This window comes from Macaca nemestrina, chromosome 12, assembly GCF_043159975.1.
Source record: "Macaca nemestrina isolate mMacNem1 chromosome 12, mMacNem.hap1, whole genome shotgun sequence".
In the NCBI taxonomy this organism is placed as follows: Eukaryota; Metazoa; Chordata; class Mammalia; order Primates; family Cercopithecidae; genus Macaca; species Macaca nemestrina.
The window spans coordinates 110,069,900-110,094,768 of record NC_092136.1 but is presented as its reverse complement, the minus strand read 5'-3'; the positions used below and the strand labels follow the sequence as shown (position 1 = coordinate 110,094,768).

The window sequence follows — 24,869 nt, the reverse complement described above, 5'->3', positions numbered from 1 at the left end:
GCACAAGTGGAATCGGAAAGATGGGGCCTTAACATCCTAGAGACAATGGAAAGGCGAGGGTAGTGACAGGAATGAACATTTGCTGGGTGATGGCTCTGGGCTGAGTGTGGGACTTCCTGGCGTGGTGTTTGTTGCTGCTTTTTGCCACTGGGGCTCAGGCCCAGGATTCCATGTGTGATGGATGGTTACAGGGCAAAAAGCTTATCCAGCATGACCCACATAAAAAGCCTAGTTTGATCCTACTTCCAAAATGTTTCTGGCACTGGTTCCCCTGCTCCTGGCCCTTGGGTGGGCCTTTTGTGAGCTCTCCTGGATGGCCGTTGCAGCAGCTTCCTCCTGGCTGAACCCCTCTACTCTAATCACCCTCCTCAAAATTGTGCTCCACCATTTGGTACCCGTGTAAAAATCTTTGGTATTTTCCTTGGCCCCGGTACTACCTGTTTGCAGAGACCCAAAACTCGAATGTCTGTAGGAGCCTGGTGTAACAAAATCAGCAGGGCTGGTGGCAGCGATCAATGTAGAGAGTACACACATGGCTGGAGGCATTCAACGAAAAGAGAAACGAGTTGTACCGGCCAAAGCAGATGCATCTGTCATCAAGTCAAGCCCTGGTGTTCCCTCTTTATAATCTGTAAAGGCTCAAATCCTGAGCTGCTCAAACAGCGGCCTCTGCAGCCTGGCCTCAGTGTCTCTGGCTTCCTCTCTGTGCACTCAGTTCTTTGGCCGCACTATACCTCTGTCCCTGGAAGGTGCTCTGTCATGCCTCCTTGCTTCTGTACCTGATTTCTCCTGACTTTTCTATTTCCTGCCCCCCAAAAGCTATCAACCTTCGGGACATAGGTCCAAGGCCACCTTCTCTGTGAACCTCTCCCATCTTCCCACAGCGTGATTGTTGGTTGCAAGCATCATAGACGAGTCCCCCTGCCCTGACTCAGATGGTGTTCTCCAGGGCAGAAGCCAACTGACGTAATAGCCACAGCATAGCCCTCAACGTGACGTAGACAGTGCTGATCCTTAGTTCTCTCCCCACACTCTTGTTCAGCATGTAACTTAGCAACTGCATCGATCAGTCAAAGGGGAAAATCAACCCAACACAGCCACTGTTTTTGCACCTCTGATTTGGACAAAGAGGGAAAGTACTGAACCCAAATTCAGAATCAGGATGCAGTTGAGTTCTGCACTAGGAGAGAGGCCCCCCGCTTGCTTTTGTTAGAAAGACTGGGAGAGCTGAAGGTAGAGGATGACATTTACATGGAGCTAAGGATTTTGTCTTTGCTGGTGAAGCAGAGATGGAGGTTATCCCTGGCAGGGGAGTCTGCAGGACACACCCTGGAGGAATGAGAGTGCTTGCCAGGCATACTGTGAGACGGGCCAAGGGTCTAGAGGCCATGGTGGGTGGGGAGGGCAGATGGTGGACTTGGGATGTCACTGTGTGGGGAGTTTTGTGTGTTATGGTCAGACATCCCAGCCTGATCAGAGAGGCAGGGAGTGTGCTGGGGAGGTAGGAGGGGGAGTGTCGGGGATGGCACAGGGAATGTCAAAGTTTCTAAGTATATCGTGAGACGGTTAACTCTAGCTACAGGGTAGAAGGATTTGAGGCGGGGTGGAGCAGTAGGGAGACTGGAGAGGAAGTGTTTGCTGTAACAAGAGCTCCCAGGCCGGGAGCGGTGGCTCATGCCTGTAATCCCAGCACTTTGGGAGGCTGAGGCAGGCAGATCACCTGAGGTCAGGAGTTCGAGACCAGCCTGGCCAATATGGCGAAACCCGTCTCTACCAAACACACACACACATACACACAAAAGAGCTGCTCCCAGGCCACGCCAAGGCCCAGCCAGAGCCATAGAGAAGGACGAAAGTGAGGCAAAGGTGATGAAAGTGAGATCTATTCAGAGGCTGAATGGAGGACTTGGGGGGCTGCGTATGTGCTCTGGGAGGGAGAGGGGAGAACGGGGGCCTAGGTGCAGGCCTCCAGCTGGGAAGGGAATTCTGTCTTTGACACCTCTCATGTCCTGGACTCTGGAGCTGGACATCCCACAGCCCTGTGTGGTGGGTTAAAAGATCCCCTTTCACAACAGAGGAAGTTGCTGAGCTTCAAGATTAAGGACCTGCTCAAAGTTGTGCAGTGCGGCAATGGGGGGTACCAGATTAGCAACTGGGTCTGGACCCCACTACCTCACTGCTTCCCACAGGAGTTCGCGCTGTCACGGCCTCAGGCCTCAGCCAGGGAGGGGTTGGAGTCTCATGGTTCCTGTCCCCGGGGGGAGGTGAGAAATTCTTCTCCATGAGCATCTCTCCTTGCCTTGGCTTTTTCTACTTTGCCCCAAGGCATTTTGCTTTACAGCTTGACAGAACCAATGTCTCTGGAAATGTGTTTCTTTTCTCTGGAAGATGCATTTGGACCCAGAAACTCTAGGCCTCTCAGAGGGTCTTTTGGGCAAAGCTTTAGTCATGGTGGAAAGGGAGGTGGTGTGCGCTTGGCCCTCGGCAGGCTGCAGGCCAGTCAACTGTGCAATGTTGCGCTGGTTCCTTCAGGTCAGCAGAGAGGACTCCCAAAGGGCCTGGTGATACTGCCACCTGTTCACAAGAACTACAGCCCTGCAGGATAGGCCTGAGTTAGGGGACGCACCCACCACCCTCGCTCCTTAGGAGTTCAAGAAGCACAAGCTGTGGCCTGACAATGCCCCTCTAGCTTCCTGCTAGGCCTCCAGAGCCTGGCGTTGCTCAATCCTTGTAATCCTTGATTCAAGTATTTCCTGTGCCACCCCTCTCACCATTTGGCATTTCCTGCTACCAATCTGGAAAGCGGTATCAGAAGTCTGTATATTAAGTTGTGAGAGAGATGGAGAAGGATCTTTTAAAGTCAGTTGCCATCTTCCTCTTTCCCCATCTGCCTACAGTCACTGCTAACAGGGTGATCGCAATGTCCCCAGGCACCGCGTGGCTGTGGGGAGCAGGAGGCAGAGTGGAGAATGTTTACCTTTTTGGATGACTCAGAGCCCGGAGATGATAGGGTGTGGAAGGCAGGAGCCAGGGGTGTACTGCCTGGATGGGCTCTGGGGTTCGTGAAAGCTGGTGCTAGGCCGGACACGGTGGCTCATGCCTGTAATCTCAGTACCTTGGGAGGCTGAGGCAGATAGATCACTTGATGTCAGGAGTTTGAGACTCGTCTGGCCAACATGGTGAAACCCCATCTCTACTAAAAATACAAAAATTGGCTGGGTGTGGCGGCATGCACCTGTGGTCCCAGTTACTTGCTTGAACCCGGGAGGCAGAGGGTGCAGTGAGCTGAGGTCACGCCACTGCACTCCAGCCTGGGCAACAAAGTGAGACTCTGCTTAAAAAAAAAAAAAAAAAAAAAAGAAAAGAAAAAAGAAAAAGAAAAAATGGCTGGCGCTGGTGCGCCCTCACCCGCACCCACCTTGGTCCAGGGGCCTCCTGTAGTCCCCACTCCCGCCTCTCCCACTGCTTCCCACCTCCCTTCAATGTAGGCAATGAAGTTGAGCTTGGACTAGAACAGGCATCTTGCTCCAATCCTCCTTGTCTAATTTGCAGGGTTTTAACGTGTATTGCATTCACTATGGCACAATGTGCTTTGTCCTTGTCTTGTTAATTTGGCAACATACAGAGCAAACCCATAAATCTCCTCTAGAGTTTATTGAATGGCTTTTCATGTAGTTACCAAATTGTATTTGCCATCTCCCTTAATCTTTTCACATGCATATTTGAAAGAATTATTCAAATGAATGATAATTACATCCTTGGAAAGTGGAGAGCAGGGGGGAGAGGGCTTTGAAGGCTGAGACAGAAAGCCTTGCCTCGGGCAGGCCCCCACCCCCACCCCAGGGGCTGAAGGGGGACCCTCTGTGCACTGACACCCCCCCACCCAGACCTCTGGACAAGAGCAGGAAGTGCATTTAAACACTGTACTTGCCATTCTTTCAGTGCTCTGTTCCTCACTGAGTTCTCCTGGGGAACTAGGAAGGGAATCTGTTTGGTTACCTCATTAAACTTTCCTATTTTTAATCTCATGGTGAATTTGTGCAAAATAGAAAGCACAGGGAAACGCCAGTGGCAGCTGCTTCAGCATAAAAGGTGTTGTGTTTGCAGTGGGCATTGTCAAGAGTCTGAAAGCTAAATAGGCCTTCTCTAAAAACACCCTAGAAAGTCCCTGAGCATGATTGGAAACATTAGAAATAAATGTACTGCCTTTTCCTCTCCAGGGCTACAAAGAATGCTACAGTGGAGACAAGAGGCCAGACTCTGAAATAACCTCCTTTGGACACAGAACCTACCACTCTTGCTTATCAGAGGCAGCGGACCCTGGATTTTTCCAGGGCCTTGAGCACTGAACCCTGGTCAGCTGGCTTGAGTCCCAACCCAAGCCCATCACCAGAAGCCTCAAGGCAGGAAGATCTCAGTGAAACCTTTCCCTCTAATCCAAGTGACATCTTTGTCGCAGGTGTTTGTACATGAAAGCAGAGTGATGAAGGTGTGGGGGTCCACGGAAGAAGTAAAAATACAGCCCTAGTTCATATTTTTCCTAGTCTCTCCCTGTTCCCAGGTAAAGTTATAGCATGTTCAAGGATGTGCACTTATAGCATAACTGGTTTCATTCCTCAGACCCAAGTTTGTGTAGAATAACTCATACCAAAGATGACAAAGGGCCCGTTCCTAGCCCTGCCTTGCAGCACACTGAAGTGGGAAAAAGAATTCTGAAAGCGTGCACAGTGGGAATTGAATCATGAGGTTGTCTTTGAGCAAGTGCTTTTAGCTCTTTGAGTTTTAGTTTCCTCATTTCTAAAATAGGGATAATGCTTGTTTCATAGAATTTTAATTTGTGTAAATATATAGTACGGGACCCTCAGATGTGAGTACTCTTCTTGCTAGCCTCATCTCTCCAACTTTGAAAGCAGCAGTTGTAAACTAGAAGGGAATGCTTAAGGGAAAAACAGTTGCCCAATGTCATCTGACATCTCCCCCAAGATGTACATCGTACACCTGAGACCACACAGCAGCTATTGCTCTGTCCAGGTTGGCTCTGTAGGTTCTTATGGGAAGGGACCGACATTCCTCTTCCCTTGGGTCAAGGGTGTGTGCGGTGGGGAAGAGGTGCAGACAGGTTTGCGGAGCGCCACCTTCAGGAGTAAAAGTGGAGTGCGGGGGATGTTAGTGATGTAGTCCGAAACTGCTTAACTGTGAGATTCTGAAACCCTTTTGTAATCATCATTTGTTATTCCACTTTCCCTATTACAATGCAGATACAGAGAAAAACCCTTAAACCAAGAAGAGCTGAGTGATGGGAGTAGCAAGGAAATGGGTTCTAAGAACTCTTCGAAGGTTAAAATACCACTTCTGAAATAGACCTCACCATTGAATATATCAAATTACATTGATTGTTAGAATTCACACTCTTCCACAGCATAACTATAGAGACAGGGAAGGCTCCATTGAGAACGTCTCAAAATTACTATGCATTTAAATACCCCTAGTTATTTACATAATAATGGCTGTCACTTACTAAACACACTATGGATTTGCATGTTCAAAAGGTTTTACTTGTTTCAACTCATTTAGTCTTAACAACCCTTGGAGATGGGGGCAATTATTACTCTGTTTAGAAATTTGCCAATCTGCTACATGTATGATGTGTGGAGCTGGGGTGTGTAATCTTAACCCAAGGCTGATGACTGCACCTAGAGAGAAATACATTTTTTAAAAGGTTATTTAAAAAATCTTTAAAAAGGGAAACCTTTAAAATGTTAAAAAAATTAAAAATCCTTTAAAAACACAAAAATGAAAACCATTAACTCTAAAACAGCAACAGAGGCTGAGGTGCAAAGCCTAACAAATAAGGATGTTCAACTAATGAGAGACCCAACTGCAGGCGTTTTGTTTTGAATAAATTCACTATCACAGTTGCTTTTTACCAAACTCCCCTTCTCACATGCCACTTCATTCATCAATGAGTATTAATCCATTCTTCTCACCCAATGGTATAGGTGGAGAAGAAATAGTCCTTACCCCAGGTAACACTGTTGCCTGATAGAATGTTCTCCTGGATTCTTGGCTCAGCCTGTGGAAGTACCTGGGGAACTCACACCTAATGCTTATTTTGAATATGCTGACTCCTCTGCCAACAATCAAACATCAATAATCAAATCTGCTGACAGAGCCAAAATAAATGGTCTAAATCCACAAGCTGGCAGTTACACAGCTTACAGTAATCGAGTAGGGGGAGAAAAGAATACTTAACAATGCAAATGGCAATTTTAGAGAACAATAAGAAAAGCAAAGGTCCAAAAAGCAATGTAGGAGGAGAAACCTGCTCTCTGAAGTAGTGGCTTGTCACGCAGTGACATAGAACGTCCACATGCTAAATCATGAAGATCATGACAATACGGTGACTGCATTGGAAACAGTATTTCATTAATAGAAAATTATTAGGACAATTGGGTCAGGAAGACGCTGCTGTCTAGAATAGTTGGGTTACAGCGAAGATTGCTGTTTTACTTCAGCAAGAACAGGGTGGATACGGCATTGTATTTGTTTGCATCTATCCTTGAGTTATCCTTACGCCCACTGTCATCACCACCATGTAGCTAGTGACAATAAGCCTGTGAGATGGGCATTCTGATCATTTCACAGCTGTGCATGAAAAAGACTCTGAAAGAGAATTTGCCCAAATTTTACATATTGTGTGTCTCATATATATAGTTACCATAGTAATATGTGCAGGACTGAGATTCAAACACAGCCCTGGAGTTCCTGACAGCTGTCTGCAATCTCTCCCAATCTGTGCAGGAATTTCACAGAAGCAGAGCCTTTCCCCACAGTGATCTAACTTTTCCAGCCTCGACTATTAAAGAGATAAAAATTTGCATTTCTGTTCATTCAAATCTATTCAATTTATTTTTACAAACAAAATCCTTATTCCTGTTGGCTATGTGGCCCTGCACATTCCAGGCCAGCTAAAGAAGTTGAACTCCTTGAAGGGGGCATGTATGTACCCTCGTTCTCTGTGCCCCACTACCTGTCAGGGTGTCATGGACATCAGTGCTCAAAGTTTTGTGCATCCTAGTAAATACCACTGCACCAACATGAGTCTTTTCGATACATTTTTTTTTTTGAGACGAAGTCTCGCTCTGTCACCCAGGCTGGAGTGCAGTGGCACGATCTTGGCTCACTGCAACCTTCTCCTGCCTCAGCCTTCTGAGTAGCTGGGATTACAGGCATGTGCCATGAAGCCCAGCTAATTTTTCTTTTTGTATATTTAGTAGAGATGGGATTTCACCATGTTGGCCAGGCTGGTCTCGAACTTTTGACCTCAAGTGATCCGACTGCCTTGGCCTCCCAAAGTGCTGGGATTACAGGCGTGAGTCACTGCGCTCGGCCCTTTCAATACATTTTAAATCAATTGGCAGCCCTCATAATCAGAAAAGAGGATGTCGTGCCATCTAGCATTATCTTACAAACTCCCTGGACGAGGTCCCTACCAACAATACTCCTAGCCAGACACCTGATGATACTTCAATAGCACCGGGAACCAACACTATAATGACGGGTTCAGGAAAAAAAAAACCACTCTCATCATGCCTTAAGTTATGTCTAGTTGTCTTTGACATTTAATTTCAATTTTCATAGAAATTAATTATGGCTCTAACATTTACATTGATACTGACCATGTGTTTATCTTACACAATGCTCACAATGTTAAGCTCTGAATGCGGGCAAAGTAGAGAAGTATGATGCTTTTATTTATTTAGCATCTGTGGTGCCATATGAGATAAATTTCTTCATTAAAGAAAAACAAACCAGCAGAAGAAAAAAGAATTTTTAAATTTTTTTCTCAGTGGCAGAATCACATAGCTGTTTTGATATAGATTTCCAGTAGATCTAAAATACTGCTTTGGGAATTATAAAGATTCCATTACAGAAATACACAGAACAGAGGATAAATACAATCACATCAGTTTATCAGATGGTTGCACTGAACATCTTTTGCCTTACTTTTCCTATAAGAAAAGTTTGCAGGATCAAATAAAAAATTCTACTAGCAGCATACGACTCTGGTTTGGGAGAAAAAACCCTGAAAGGAAAAGATAAAATCAATAACCTGGTACACTTGCAATGAAATGCTTTGTCTCTGCAGAAGTCTGCATGTTTGTGAATATTTCACGTAAGAAATTTCTAATTTCAAAAAAAACTGAAGGAATTCGAACACGTATTCTTCATAAAAAGAAACGTTTGCTTTTCGATGCCTTCTTCCCTTGGAACATAAGCTGCTTTAAGAAAGGTGGCGAAAGCTTTAATGAACAACATTTTGTTATTCATCTGAAATACTTGGACAGAAAATTGGCAAATTTGGTATATGGTTCAAGAAGTAAAACGTTAGGGATTTTATAAAGCTAAGTTAAAACATGCACATTTTCTACTGCCAAGTGGCCAAAACCTTAAATTGTCTTTAAATCTAAAAGACTAAGGATCTTAGGGGAAAAGCCACTTTCTAACATATAACAGTTAACACTGCAACAGGAGTTAATAAGCAAGTTAACCGAAAGTATTAAGGAAAAACAAAGTAACCACTTAAAAAAAATAAACATTGTTAAAACCCAGAGTTGCATTCCAATTTTAAAATAAAGTTTAACTATTTAAGTGGATAATGATGTTCATGCTGTTTAAATGTTCTTATAAAAATGATATTATCCATGCAACAGCCGGTATAAAGCACTGTGAATGAACATGCTCAGCAGCGTGTACTTCCAACGAACTCAGAATTACACATGATCATATGAAGAATATCATTGACCAAGGACAGTCCCAAAGCATCTAAAAAACCTAAAGATCTGGACAGACAAAGCAGAGATACATTTTATTTCTTATAAAGAGTTACATTGTAACATGCCACTCACATTATAGCTACGATTACACTAGTCACAAGTTTTAATCTTACAGAATAAAGCTATAGTATGTGAAATTACAATATATTTATCTTCTTTAAAACCATTTTTAAAGAATGGCAGATATATCATTTATTAGAAGCCAAAACCAACAGAAAAATGTAACTGGTAAATGCAGCCAAAATGTATTTGTGGCTAATTAAATGCTGCAACAGATTTTTTTTGGTCCATGAGGCTGTTAAAAAACAAAAGGTTGGTAAGGGATTCCCATTTATCAATAGAAATGAAAAGTTCATGAAAAAAATTCAATACATATTAAAACATTTTAACAGAATGCTTTTTTTGTGTGTGGTGAAGCACAAGAAATATATCTAATAAATAACGGGTGTAAACAGGTAAAAAACTCAAATGAATTAGGATGCTTTAATATGAATGTCTAACAATCCTCTTTTGAAGGATATCAAAAACTACCAGATTTTCTTTGAATGTCAACTGAAATGCAATTATGATTTCTTCTGTTAACATATACTAGGATTTACTTCTTGAGATCAGCAAACCCTGGCCCACAGGCCAAATCTGACCTGCTTCCTGTTTCTGTAAATAAAGTTTTATTGGAACACAGCCACACTCATTTTACATGTTATCTGTGGCTGTTCTTATGCTATACAGCCAGAGATGAGTAGTTTTTACAATGGTATTTTAGGCCCATATGATTCCTGTATTATTTACTATCTGATCCTTTATAGAAAAAATCCGCCCCTGCCCTAGGGGGCTAAGATAGTGTATGTTTTTTTACTTTTATTAACGCTCTGTTTTCTCTTATTCTAAGGCATGTGTGTAATCCATCTCTTTTTAATACCTCACTTTATTTGTCAGTGTATACCTTGGAAACTTAACATGTTAGCTGAATTACTATCTTTAATATATTTGGAACATAAGTATATGTCCAACCAGAACCTGTTTGATTTCAGGTCACTTGAGAATTCTCCAGGAGTTATATGACAATAAAATGGATGCACCACACACCAACAGAATGGCCAGAAAACTGTACATCTTATTTTATCTTGAATAAGGAAGCTGAATAGCAAAAAGAATAACGAAAACCATATATACTTTAAAGTAAATACCATTGTAAATCAGAGGAAAACAGCTTGAGTTTTCAACACACACACACACACACACACACACACACACACCCACCCACCCCCAGAGCCATCCTCCCACCTGTCACAAACAAGAGCTATAACATAAGCAAAGTATATTTGTTTTATAAATATATTACTGTCTATATACATATAGATACATCCATAAGACATGTTAAATAATTATTTGTATAATCAATACTACTTTAAGTTTTTGTGTACTTTAAAATTACACATTCTATTAAAAATATCAAAATAATTCTTTTAAAATACCAAGAATAAAACCAGTGAAGAATCGCTTTCCATCCAAGTGGTTCTAAATCTTATCATTGGCTGTCCAGACCCCAGACTTGGTCGTTCACAACTCAAAGAAACATAGTTCAATTAGAGAAAAGTTAGCCATCAGAAGCACTCCCCCAACCCCTGTTTTTAATACCTCATAACAAATACATATTTGTGTATATATAGATATATATAAAATACTCTTCAGTTATATTACATATTCTCATAAATGAATTTTCATAAAAACACAAAGGTCAAGTTTCCACCAGTATCAAATATTGTATACTGGGGTGCATTTCTTCCAAATGTGTAGGTCAGTGACAAACTCTTATCAGGATATATAGAGAGATCATAAAAACAAGACTAAAAACGTCTGTATCACATGCAAGAAAGAAGGAAATACCAAGAGCCAGTATTTGGCCAGTTAGGTGCTATTCCCTCTGGACTAAGACTCAGAGACAACAGACTGGCTACTTACTGTGTAAAGTACAGTCAACTGTCAATTATTCAGGGGCAAAATATTCCAATCTGAATCCTTTTTTTGTTTTTGATCAGTTGACCATTTCTGGCAATTTCACTTATTAACACACCTCTCTGGTTACTTATTAGCAAGTCTGGTAAAAGATTTGGTTAGAGAGAAAGTTTTGGCTAACATGGTTTGTGATCAGCTATGGATTTAATTTAATGATGGACTCCTTTGACTTATTGCTTTAGATAAGTAAGAATTTGCTGTACCTAAAGTCTGCCAATTATCTCATTCTACAGCTCTGAACGCAACATTGGTGATTCAAAACAAGGGGACAAATTGTCCTCTTCACATAAGAAAACTGCTATTTTTAAACTCATAATTAATTACACTGAAGGATTTAGTGTGGGTAGTTCAGAGCTATTCACTTCAGTAGAGGTGGCAGCTGGTTACACTATTTTCCCGGAATTTAAAATCCATGAGGCAATGACAAATAGTCAGCTAATAACACAAGAAGGTCAAATTCAAAGTGTCACACACATCTCACCTAAGATCTCATTTAAATAAATGGAGTAAAATTTGGCGAATGTTCAAATAAATGGTAAAATGAAGAAAATGGAAGCAAAACCTACATGTATAATTTAAAAGTGATTTCATACTAAAAAAAAAGTCTTAGAATATGACTAAAATAAAAGATATTACACATCTGTAACCCTAGTTTTGGCACTGAGTTAGCCTCTACGTTTAAACTTGCTTTATAGTGACCAACCAAATCAAGGAGAACAATTTCACAGGTGAGTAGCGTTGCTCTCAGACAGACACCACTCACAATGGGTTGTGTGGTCTCACCCATATTATTTCTGGGTACAGATGAGTGCCACACTCATTTCAAACACAACAGCAATAATTGTGTAGAATACCACTTTCCTGAATTAAGTTTGCTGAACACGGTTCAGATTATTGGTTATGTCAATATGCACAATGCCTTTTAGAAGCATTTACTGTATACCCAAATCCTACTTCGTGCAACACACAGTGTCACACAAGTAGTGAAAATGTTATCCTAGTCAAAGGTGCTTGGACATTATTTTCAGGCAGCATTTTACCTTTATTTTAAGTTCACACTAGGTAAGTTTTAGGAGAAAGAAAATGCCAATAAATTTATGTAATGTGTTTTAATATATTATATAAAACTAAGACAAACACTTTTATTTATCTAAATTGTTATTTTTATTTTCTAACCTATTCTAGACCTCAATTTTACTTAAAAAATTTGTATTTAAATAAGGGATAAAATGTTGCCCAAAAGTCTAATCATAGTTACATACTTGTGTTTTAACTAGATCTACAAATCAAAACAGTTCTTATAGTTAAAAAGATACAATTTGTATCAACAGTAAAAGGTACTTTCTGGTTTTTCAGGGCTTTACTTCAAACTGTAGCATGTAGAATAATCAGAATAGCCAGGGCATCTAAGCAGACTACAGAAAAAGATCTGAATGAGTCTGTTACACAAAGTACAATTCAAAATCTGGAGGCAACCGTCAAGTGATGTCAGTCACACAACTGTCTCCCACTGGCTGCAAAATCTGTCTTCTAATCCGCAGAAATGTATTCACCGCTAGCAAAACCCATGACTTTGAAACCAGAAATATCCCTTACTAATACTAGAACAGACCTTAGTCTGTATCTAAAACTACACTATTTGTGGCAAGAATCTGGCCTTAATAATATAACAGGCCCCCCAAGAAAACTACCTTCAGGAAAATGGAAAATATACAATATCTTACAAAAATTTTAAGTTACCATTTACAACTTCTCCATCACCATTTCTATAGTGCAGTATCAAGAAATGTTGCATATCCTCAACACATAAACCCACCTCAGGCCAGCCTTGATAAATAGCAGGAAAGCTAAAGAGTATGTTAAATATAAAAGTTGCATTGTGAATAATTAGATTCATTAAAAACAGGCAAGTGCTGTGAAAGGGTTATTTTATCCAGTATTGTTGTGCCCCAAAACAAAAAGACAGACATATTAAAAATACAGGTTAATGGAAATCTAGGAATTCAATTCCACTTCTACTGTCTAGAAGCACATCACAGCTGGATAACAAAGCTCTAACCTGTAACAGTTATAGCTTTTGCCTTATTCATTTAAAAAAAATGGAAACATTTCTTCCATTGATTGCATCTGCTTTCTTTTAAATCAACCATATTAAATTAACTAATTTCTTAACAGAAAAAAATCCAAACAAAAATAACACAATGAAAAGTGCCACATTGTAAATCATTCTAATATATATACTGTTACCCATTTCAACATAAAACTGGTAACTTACATTTTGTTTAAAATATAAAGTCAGTGCTGTAGTATATCTTTGTTTCTATAAATAATGATTATAGCACAAAGAAACCCACTTTCCCCAAATAAAAATAACTTAAAAAGCTGTAAAAGAGTCTAATTAAGCTTGGCTCGAAAAAACAGTTTGCTAGGTCTAGTCAAATGTCCCACATTCTGAAGGTATTGTAATTGCTTGCAATTGATAGACAAACACCAAGTTAATAAAACACAAAACAAGGATAAAAAGTGCTGCATATAAACCCCTGATGCACCAAAGATTAATATCAAAGATCACAGATACATCTATTAAATCAAACTGGAAAAATTTCCAGCCAAGGATATAGCTTTAAAAAGGAAATGTTAAAAAAAAGTTTAAATGTAAAGCAATCCCGTGATACTTCCACCATGTGGGGCTATACATACAGATTCCATGATACAGTATTTCACATAAATGGATACTATATAACCTCCTTGCCGAGAAGGAGATCACATGTGCTATTGTAGCAAACCTCCCTCAGCATTTGAGCTGAACAAAAAAACTACTAAACACCACAAAGATGCATCATCTTTCAATAACCCAGCTGGGATTTCTCCACTAAAATGGCTGCGGCGAGCTGCTGGGCGTCTGTCATGTGAGGATTCCTTTTCATGACAATTCTCACAAGGTCAGGTGGGAAGATGTTGCACAAATTGATATAAATCTTTTCTCGGTTGTCTTGATACCTGGGGGGATCTTGCGGCATTCCACAGTACGGGATCCGCCAGGCGGGCTCCTGCTGCTCGGGGAGGCTCTGGAAGGTGAACTGCTCATAGCACGGCTGCGTGGAGTTATCGGGCAAGGAATATGTCTGCCGGTACCCATAGGCGTCGATCCCATAACCCGGCCTCTCCCAGCCTCCCAGGCCTTCCTGGCGGGAATAAGGCTTTCTTTGTCGTGAAGGAGAACTATCATAAAGTCGAGAGTCAGAGATGCTGTCTATTCTCGTGGCCACCAAGGACCTCCCTAGGTGTGGTGCCTTAGAGTGTGCTGAACTTGGAGGAGAGGGGTAGTCGCCGGGACAGCTGGACCGGGCGCCCACAGCGGGGTGCTGCAGGTGCAGAGCCAAGTGCGGAAGAGGAGGCTTGTGATGGAACTTTGGTTCTTCGTGACTGTAACTTTGCACTCTGGTTAAGGGGTCGTGGAAATTCTGCAGGAAGGGTTGAGGATTAAGGCGGCTGTGAGGGTGCATGTGTTGACACTTCAAATTCTCCTCTAGCTGTGGGTCGGGGGAGCTGACATAGGACCGGTCATTGTAACCCACGTAGGAGTCACTGCTCCCACAGCTCATGCTCCCTTCACTGCTGCAGTCAGAAGCTACGGAACTTATTCTATAATCTGTGTCTAAGGAGAAACGCCTTTCAGGGCTTCGTGGGCCTGAGAGACTCAGATTTGAGTATGCATTCAACATGGAATAATATCCAATGTCGACAGGCGAGTCACATTTTGGATACTGTTCATAAGGCATTAGCGTTCCATGATTTTTGGTTGCCATCATCATTGGAGGATATTGTCCCTGTGGTCTTTGATCCTGAGGTGGGAAATGAACTCCAGATGGAAGGCCATTGCTTAAAGATGTAGTGCTTTGGGGTTTTGCAGTAGAAGTAGCCGGGATGCTAACTAAGGAAGGTACAGACCTGGTTTCCAATTTGTTTTTGGTGGGAAGCTTTTCTTCTAGGTCTTGGTAGACTTGAGTCCTTATGCTTGGATCTGATTGCCTCTTTGGAGCACCTCGTTTGACATCAGAAGAGCTATCAGCCTTGGTGCTACAAGGAACACTGTTGCTTTTCACCAGTCCTCCTTCGTTTGCAGTTTTGGCTGCTGTATTTCTAGACATGGCACGGAGTTCATCAGCCACTGACCGCTGTGGCTGGCTGCCCCTTTCGGGATGATAATATTTGCACTTGTGTCCATAGGTACACTTCTTTCCTAAGAAGAGTAAAATTAATTAGGCAAAGCAGCATACCATCAGATCCGGAAAACACAGTTTGGCCCTATGATTTTAACTTGTAGAAGAGACAACGACAGAAATGGGAGCTGTTTTAAGTGTCACCCTGTTCTTCACTCTTGAGAAATGTCACTTCTCAGTCTTCTCACTTCCTTACTATTAAAAGCAGTAGGAAGTTGGCCGAATGAGTAACAATCACCTCCAGAACTTTTTTTTTTTTTTTTTTGGGGACAGAGTCTTGCTCTGTCACCCAGGTGGAGGGCAGTGGTGTGATCTCAGCTCACTGCAACCTCTGCCTCCTGGGTTCAAGCAATTCTTATGCCTCAGTCACTTGAGTAGCTGGGATTACAGACGTGCGCCCCCACGCCTGGTGAATTGTTTTGTATTTTAAGTAGAGACAAGGTTTCGCCATGTTACCTAAGCTGGTCTCAACTTCTGGCCTCATGTGATCTGCCCACTTTGGCCTCCCAAACTACTGGGATTACAGGTTTGAGCCACTGTGCCCAGCCACCTCCAGAACTTTTGGCTAATACCTCTGTGTCCTCAACTCCTCCCTGCCTCTTCTCTTCCAGTAGGACTTTATAATTAGGTAGGAAATTCTGTTTTGAAGAGCACAGTGTACTATTGTAGGGCGAAAGAACCATGCTAATCTGATTTGTATCTAGATGAAAAAATTCCAAATTTTTACTCACTTCGAAGCTAACTTCATGTAGAATTAACAGTGTTTTTTGAACCATGTTTTAATATAAGGAAATGCATTTGTATTGAATCCAAACAGGTAAAAATAATTCTTTTTCATGGCCAAGACATTTTCTGAAATTTAATTGGAATCCAAAGACCTGCATATTATGCCATCCAAAATTTTAAGTGTTTATTTTTATTAACAAAAGTTTAATAATATATTGTGTTCTAACGGCATATACTCAATATTCATAATGCAAGTTACCATATGGACAAGGCTGCTTTTTGTGTTCAGGAACAATAGGTTTCTTCCTCAGAAAATTATCCAGACTGGGGCCATGTCTGCCAAGAGGGTCATCAGGGGGCATGAACCTGTCACAGAGAAAATAAAAAAATGATACCTAAGTTGGAAGCTGATCATTTAATTCTAAAAAGAGGACAAAGATTTGTTCACTCTAAGGAATTTTTTTTGAAATTTTAATCCAAGCGTTTTGATTCAATGTTTACAGAGTAAAAAAGAAATCAGTAAATGAAGTTCTCATGTCTTAATGAAAATTCAACTGTTTCGAGCTCTGAAATTGTATTTGTTTTCATTCAAGTAAGTTTTGAGTTGAGCATATCCTATTAATTCTTCCTTCCTCTCAGTCTTGGGATTTTGTAAGGGTTTTAGAAAATGATTTCAGTCACACTTTAGGAGTTTCATCAACACAGACCTCATGAAATAGATTGCTGCAGGTGGAGCGAGGCGGAGCAGCTGAGAAGGGAGGGGCTAGAACACAATGGGAAGGCACAAACTTACCGAACACGGGTTAGTGCCAGGCACTTTACACACTACACCATGGCGTCCTAACCATGAGCCCATGAAGTATCGGCTCCATTTTACAGACAAGTAAACTTCTCTAATTTAGGTTTAGATAAATTAGGTGATTTTTATCCAATGTCGCATGGCACAGTCGAGATTCAATTATATCTAACTCCAATCTATTCTCTTTCCTATTTGAATGCGCTTCTCAGCTGAGATAGAAAAAATGCTAAGGAAATAAACCTAGTATTTTGGATGGACTAATAAAGAAGAGAAGAATTTATGGCATGAATAATGAAAAGAAGTTACACTTGAAGAATTCTGCTGTTCGTTATATCACCATTTGAACTTAAACCCAAGTATTTACCTATAAAATGTGAATAATGGGAATAATGTAAGAACCCTTAAAGGAGTGTCAACATGGCTGATTATTAACACTTAGCAAACACAGTGTTCAGTATTATAAAACAATATGGTAACATTACATGTTACAAAACAGAAGATAAAGTCACTCAATCCCACAATCTTAATACAATTACTTTCCATGTCCGTGTTAGATTGAAGTCATTTTCATTGTGCACATATCATTTTACATGGCTTTAATCAAACACAAATATGATTTTACACTTTGTCTTTTTAACATAAAAAACTTTCCCATGTTTCTTAATAGCCTTCATAATAATTCTTTTTATCTTTTTGACACAGAGCTTTGCTGTTTCACCCAGGCTGGAGTGAAGTGGTATGATCTCGGCTCACTGCAACCTCTGCCCCCCGGGGTTCAAACAATTCTCCTGCCTCAGCCTCCCAAGTAGCTGGGATTACAGGCGCCCACCACTACGCCCAGCTAATTTTTTTTGGATGTTTAGTAGAGATGGGGTTTTGCCATGTTGGCCAGGCTGGTCTCAAACTCCTGGCCTCAGGTGATCCACCCACCTTGGCCTCCCAAAGTGCTAGGATTACAGGTGTGAGCCACCACACCTGGCATAATTCTTTTTTTCATAATAACCCTGAAGAGCTGAATAATATTCCAGTAGGAGATGTATCATAATTTGATTGATTTCTCTATTGTACATTTAGTTGCCCTTGAATTCTTGCAATTATAAATAATACAGAAATGAACACATCTGGTCTTTATTTATTCCTCATTATATATTCCAAGAAATGAGATTTCTGGGTTGATAGAACACAATATTCTTGAGGCTTCTGTGAACCTCTGCCAAATAATATATCAGTGCATCTTTAATAGCATGAGGCATACACAAAACTATTGTTGTGAATTAAATGAGTGAGAAAATATATTCTTTTTAGATTCATTTGCATTTTTAATTAGCACAAGAGGTGAACTTTTTCTACATATTTATAAATATATTTACTTCTCATGAGACATGCTTGTTGATGTCATTTGTTCATTCATCAACTTTTAGACTCTCATCACGGCCAGAATCTTAAATTAGTTTAAGAACTTTAAAAATTCATGTACAGTCACGCACTGTATAACAGCTTGGTCAACAATGGACTGCATATATGACGGTGGAGCTGAAAAGTTGCTGGTAACGTGATAGCATAATGTATTACGCATGTGTCTGTGATCATGCTGATGCTGGTACAAACAAAGCTACTGTGCCCCCAGTCGTATAAAAGTGTAGCACATACTATTACGGACTGTGCATAATACTTGATAAACTACGACGTTACTGGCTGTGCATCATGGCTCACGCCTGTAATCCTAGCACTTTGGGAGGCCAAGACAGACAGACAGCTTGAGGCCAGGAGTTTGAGACCAGCCTGGCCAACATGGTGAAACCTTGTCTCTACTAAAAAAAAAAAACAAAAATTCGCCAGGTGTGATGGGGCGTGCCTGTAATTCCCGCTACTCAGGAGGCTGAGGAATGAGAATTGCTTGAACCTGGGAGGCTGAAGTTGCAGCGAGCCGAGATGGCGCCACTGCACTCCAGCCTGGGCGACAGTGCAAGACTCCGTCTCAAAAAACAAAAAAACAAAAGAAAACTAAAAAGTCCCCAACTACGTTACTGGTTTATGTAGTTACTATATTATACCTTTTGTTTTTATTTTAGAGTGTATTCCTTCTACTTCTAAAAAAAATGTTAACTGTAAAACAGCTTTATGCAGCTTCTTCGGGAAGTATTTCAAAAGGCATTGTTACCATGGCAGATGACAGCTCCACGCACAGTACTGCCCCGGGAGACCTTCCAGAGGAACAATATGTGGAGGTGGAGGACAGTGATTCTGATGCTCCTGACCCTGTATAGGCCTAGGATAATGTGCTTGTGTCTTAGTTTTTAACAAAAACTTTAAAAAGAAAGAAAAACATAAAAATAGAAAAGGGCATATAGAATAAGGCTATAAAGAAAGAAAATGTTTTTGTACAGCTGCACCATGTTTTAAGCTAAGTGTTATTACAAAAGAGAAAAACGTTTTAAAAACTAAGAAGTTTATATATTAATAGTAAAAAAGTTATAAGCCAAGGTTAATACATTATTGAAAAAAAAAGTATTTTTTGATAAATTTGGCATAGCCTAAGTATACGGAGTTTACAAAGTCTACGGTGGTTTATGGTAATGTCCTAGCCCTTCGCATTCACTCACCATACACTCACTGACTCACTTAGGACAACTTCCCATCCTGCAAGCTCCACTCATGGTTAAGTGCCCTATAGAGACGTACCATTTAGAAATCTTTTATAGCATATTTTATGGTAAATATACCTCTTCAGTGTTTAGGTATGTTTAGATATACAAGCATATCGTACCACTGTATTACAATTGCCTACAGTATTCAGTACACTAGCATGCTATAAAAGGTAGCCTGGGAGCAACAGGCTGTATGTATCATATCGCCTAGGTGTGTGGTAGGCTGGACCAGCTAGGTTTGTGTAAGTACACTCTACGATGTTCACACCCATGACGAAATCGCCTGAGGACGAACTTCTCAGAACATATCCCTGTTGTTAAGCCAAGCATGGCTTATTGAGTAAGCTATCAAGGCTCTACATTGATTTTGAAAGGCAGTCCCCTTTGAGGGTGAAGATGGGAATTCCCCCTATGTCTATTTCCTCAGGTTCTTCAGACAGAGTCTTAGAAGACTTCCTGTACCTTAGGTGTTCTGTGAGTGACTTACAGGGAAAGGTGGGGCCTGCCACTCACACCGGGCCTCCTGTGGCAATGATTCTGCAGTTTTCCTGACTCCCACTGAGGAACAGTGGGGAGATCAGTTGTTAGAAACCTGTTTGAGGTCTGGACAGTGGCAAAAAGAGAATTCTGTAGCAGCTACCAGGGATAGTTATATTTTCACAGAAGCAATATCATTGGCAAGTAAATGGTTTTACTTACTTGTCATTGACAAATGAATACATTAATAATCGTTCATCTATGAACTTCTTCCATTCTGGTTTCTCGTTAGCCAAATCCCTGTAGTTATCATTGGACACAATGATACCATCCGACTCAAAAGCCAGCTTCACGATGAACCTGTCGTCATAGCACACCACTCTCCTCCCCTGCACTCGCCGGGATGGCGTGAACACCAGGATTTTCTCCTTTTCTAACTTACGTAAAATTTCCTGATCTGCAAGAATAATGATGGTAGGATTTCAGAAAGGAAATACACAGATAACACACATGGCAACTTTCATACAATGTGAAATTCTAAAACATTAGCTGTATATATGTAGTCCTTTAATTAGGGATTATGATTTAATTTGTAGATACAACATAATTTCCAACTCTCAATAGTATTTTTCCTTCAGGAATTTTAATAATAAAGGCTTTAAAAATAGTTAAAAAATATGAACAGTGTAAAATTGAAACATGACTGGGCAAATTCTGTCATTATGTGAAGCTTTTGCTTAAGAGCTGGAGCCATCAGCACGACCACTATGGACACAGCTTCTTCCACGTTCCTACTTGAAAACCGTTCTAACAGAGCAGCTATATGTTGTGTGGGGTTCAGGTGTGAGCAATACATTTTTTTCCTCCTAAGTTTGTTCACATATTTTGTAGTTGTTTTCTTCCAACTAGTGGGAGAGTATGAAAGGAAGCAGAAGTTGTCGAGGTAGCAAAGGGAAAAATCTTTAAATGCAGAAAGTTCAGAGAGAGAGGAGGCAGTGAGGTCACAAGTGTTGTTATGAACATGGCTATGATATGCTTCATGACCTTTCTGTGAGACAGGGTAATGAATGCCAGCATTCTCGTGGGGGTCGAACTGAGTAAGAAGTAAGAAGTGATTATGTGGAGAAAGCATCTGTTGATTAGAAAAGGCCGGGTAGAGAGATGCTCATTTTGTCTGTGGTTGGCATAGTCTTTTTTTTTGTGACTGAGTTTTGCTCTATCGCCCAGGCTGGAGTGCAGTGGTATGATCTTGGCTCACTGCAACCTCCATCTCCCCAGTTCAAGTGATTCTTGTGCCTCAGCCTTCTGAGTAGCTGGGATTACAGGCACCTGTCACCATGCCTGGCTAATTTTTGTATTTTTAGTAGAGACGGGGTTTCACCATGTTGGCCAGGCTGGTCTTGAACTCCTGACCTCAGGTAATCCACTCGCCTCAGCCTCCCAAAGTGCTGGGATTACAGGAGTGAGCCATTCGCGCCCGGCTGGTTGGCATACTCTTATGGCACTTTGTAACTCTATTGACTTGTTTTGTGATTTAAAAAAGGGTACGAGAGTTCATATGTTGATCAATGATAAAAATTCTCTTTCAACCATCCTTTCCTTCTACTTTTGCTCCTCTGTCCCCCATTTTTCCACCATTGTAAATTCTGGCACAGAGTACGGGGCACAAACCTACAGATGTCAGGATTTTTTTTTTTTTCTAAAAGCTCACTACTTCTCAAGGCTTATTAACTGGACTTACTAAGTTTTTTTCAATCCATCTCCGCAACAGATGATTATTACATACCTTCCTGGTATTGTGCTAGGTGTTAACAGCCATCAAGACTAAAAATGACCTCTCCAAAGGAGCCTCAGTCTCACTGCACTGGACAGACACATAAGCCAGGTAAGCAAGAGTTGTAATTGCCACAGCAGAAGTGTGAGCTGGGTACGGATGGAAGAGTGACGTGGGTCAGCTCTAATCCTGGCATACAGATTGATGATGCTCCTGACAGAAGAATTCATTAAGACCAGACATTTAGGAGGCTGAGGCAGGCAGACTGCTTGAGCTCAGGAGTTTAAGACCAGCCTGGTCAACATAGCAAAACCCTGTCTTTACGAAAAATACAAAAATTAGATGAGCGTGATGGTGCACACCTGTAATCCCAGCTACCCGAGAAGCTGAGGCAGGAGAATTGCTTGAACCCTGGGAAGTAAAGGTTGCAGTGAGCTGAGATCACGCCACTGCTCTCCAGCCTGGGCAACAGAGTGAGACTCTGTCTCAAAAAAAAAAAAAAAAAAAAAAAAGACCAGACCTTTGTATGAGTGGAAGAAATGTGGGCATCAGCAAATCATGGACAAATCTCAGGTTCTGCCACTTTCCACATCAGAAAATCACAATCTTGTTGAGCCTGTTTCTCCATGTTGTCAAATGCAGTTGATAAACTATGAGAAGTACATGAGTTAACTTACAGCAAAGCAGCTAGCACAGTGCCTGGCAAGCTCTCAATAAACACTGTGCTCTTCAACTTAATTTTGTTTAATAGATGTAACTGCCGATCGCCGATCTCTTTTTTTTTTTTGAGACGGAATCTTGCTCCGTCTCCCAGGCTGGAGTGCACTGGTGCGATCTCAGCTCACTACAACCTCCACCTTCCAGGTTCAAGCGATTCTTCTGCCTCAGCCTCCTGAGTAGCTGGGACTACAAGCGTGCGCCACCATGCCCAGCTAAGTTTTGTAATTTTAGTAGAGACAGGGTTTCACCATATTGGCCAGGGTGGTCTCGAACTCCTGATCTCGTGATCCGCCCGCCTGGGCCTCCCAAGGTGCTGGGATTACAGGTGTGAGCCACTGGGCCGGCCTACTGTTGATCTCTTTTAGAAACGAAAGAATACCAATGCAAAATCGAGTGCCCCGTCTCAATTATAGGAGTTGTCATATTATAGTTTTGTGTGTTAACCTGATAAGCATTTTGAGGGCAGGTGCCATATGTCATTTATCTTTGTATCAGCACCCAGTCCATGAGGCATACCAGTAGATGTTCAGTGACTGTGGAGTGAATAAATGAGTTACTTAAACCGATATACTCTGAAGTCTTTCAGTTCATTCATAGTCTTACATTCATGAGTAATCTATGGCATTTTATTATTTGCGAGGATGTTTACTCATCTATGCCATGTCTTGATCCTCACCAAAGTGAGTTGTAGATTAAGTTCGGTGGCCTCACAGTCATCATGCTTAATTTGCATTTGTTAATGAGGTTAGAAGGACATTAATTAGAATGACATAAATAATCCTGACCTAAGTAATATGGGTTCAGTAAAACTAGAAAGTTAACTGAATTTCTAGTTCTTAGCACAGCACTTGATACACAGCTAGTGCTTGTTTAATATTTGATAAATGAATGGAAGATTGGCAAAAGTGCTAATCTGAATCTACGATGCTGACAACTTGAAAATATTTCTTATCAAGTGTCTTTTTTTGGTGCAGTGAAAGAGTATTAGGCTACTCAATTTACCAGGTATTATCTGGTTGAGGGATTTAGTCAAGAGAATTATTACCCTGGGATTATAACACCTAAAAGCCTCTGACATTAGTTTGGCATTTTACAAAGCAGTCTGCATACTGATGTGTTCCAGGGACTGCCATGCTGGTATTTTTTTTTTTTTTTTTTTTTGAGACGGAGTCTCGCTGTGTCACCCAGGCTGGAGTGCAGTGGCGCGATCTCGGCTCACTGCAAGCTCCGCCTCCCGGGTTTACGCCATTCTCCTGCCTCAGCCTCCGAGTAGCTGGGACTACAGGCGCCCGCCACCACGCCCGGCTAGTTTTTTGTATTTTTAGCAGAGACGGGGTTTCACCATGTTAGCCAGGATGGTCTCGATCTCCTGACTTCGTGATCCACCCACCTCGGCCTCCCAAAGTACTGGGATTACAGGCTTGAGCCACCGCGCCCGGCCTGCATGCTGGTATTTTTAAAACTAAACTTAGACACAGTGTACTATCATTTTCTCTTCTTCTTGCTTTCATATTCCTTTCATGTTCAGGAAGCTTTAAAGTCATTTACATGCTTAAATATTGTTTTTCTTTTTTTAGTTTACTTTATCCCTTCCCCCATTATCAAAACATTGTTAGGTTCCTGTAGAAAATTAGAAAGGTAAGGACAAGTACTAAGAAGCAGGGAGAAATAAAGACCTCACAAAGTTGCAACCAAGAGGCAATTACTGTTAACAGTTTGGTATATTTCCTTCTCATCATTTTCTGTGTATTTTGTTCTTTCCATTGTTGATATATGTGTGTATATATATATGTATGCCTGTCTGTGTGTCTGTCTATAAAATAAAATCTGCCTTTTATGTAAAACAGCATTTCCGCAGATCATTAAAAATTCTGCCTGAACATTCTAATGCATATTCTATCATATTGATACATCCTAATTGATTGAACCATTCTTCTAATGAATGAACACTTTTTTTTTCTATTCTAAATAATAATACTGCATGGGATGTCTTTGGTCATAAGTATTTGTCTGTACTTCTTCTTATTCTCTTGGAACTTATTCTTAGAAGGCGAACTAGTAGATCCAAGAATATTAATATTTTAAGACCAACTACTTTCTTGACAGGTTGCAACAACTTCCACAGCAGCCTATGAGTAACTGCTTCAGGGAAATGAGTGTTATCAAATTTTTACTTTCTGCTAATTTTTTTTTTTTTTTTTGAGATGGAGTCTTGTTCAGTTGTCCAGGCTGGAGTGTGATGGTGTGATCTCAGCTCACTGCAACCCCCGCTTCCTGGGTTCAAGCAATTCTCCTGTCTCAGCCTCCCTAATAGCTGGGATTACAGGTGCCCGCCACCAGGCCTGGCTAATTTTTTGTGTTTTTAGTGGAGACAGGGTTTCACCATGTTGGCCAGGCTGGTCTTGAACTCGTGACCTCAAGTGATCCATCCGCCTTGGCCTCCCAAAGTGTTGGGATTACAGGCGTGAGCCTCTGCGTCTGGCCATCTCTGCTAATTTGTTGGGTAAAAAATAACATTGTTTAGATTTGCATTTATTTAATTACTAATTGGGTTGAACTTTTTTTCTTATTTAGTGCTTGCATTCTGGGAGTTGTCTATTCCTAGCCTTTTGATGCTTATATACCGGAAAGAAGTTTGTTTGTTTTTTT

At 41.1% G+C, this 24,869-nt stretch overlaps 2 protein-coding genes across 7 annotated transcripts in view; one reads left to right on the top strand and one right to left on the bottom strand.

Moving 5' to 3' along the window:
* Positions 1–5,695, top strand: part of LOC105493642 (radixin) — a 116,096-nt gene extending 110,401 nt beyond the window's left edge. Inside the window, exon 16 of the mRNA XM_011761458.3 lies at positions 4,221–5,695. The gene's annotated coding sequence lies outside the window, so the exon portion shown is untranslated. The remainder of the gene's footprint in view (positions 1–4,220) is intronic.
* Positions 5,696–8,854: 3,159 nt separating this feature from the next.
* Positions 8,855–24,869, bottom strand: part of LOC105493643 (zinc finger CCCH-type containing 12C) — a 79,191-nt gene continuing 63,176 nt past the window's right edge. For all 6 annotated transcript variants that reach the window (XM_011761466.3, XM_011761462.3, XM_011761464.3 and 3 more), the window contains 3 exons: positions 19,949–20,183; positions 16,062–16,168; positions 8,855–15,096 (listed from right to left, as the gene is read on the bottom strand). In XM_011761466.3, the coding sequence (XP_011759768.1) occupies positions 13,700–15,096; positions 16,062–16,168; positions 19,949–20,183 (1,739 nt within the window). In that variant the 3' untranslated portion in view covers positions 8,855–13,699. The remainder of the gene's footprint in view (positions 15,097–16,061; positions 16,169–19,948; positions 20,184–24,869) is intronic.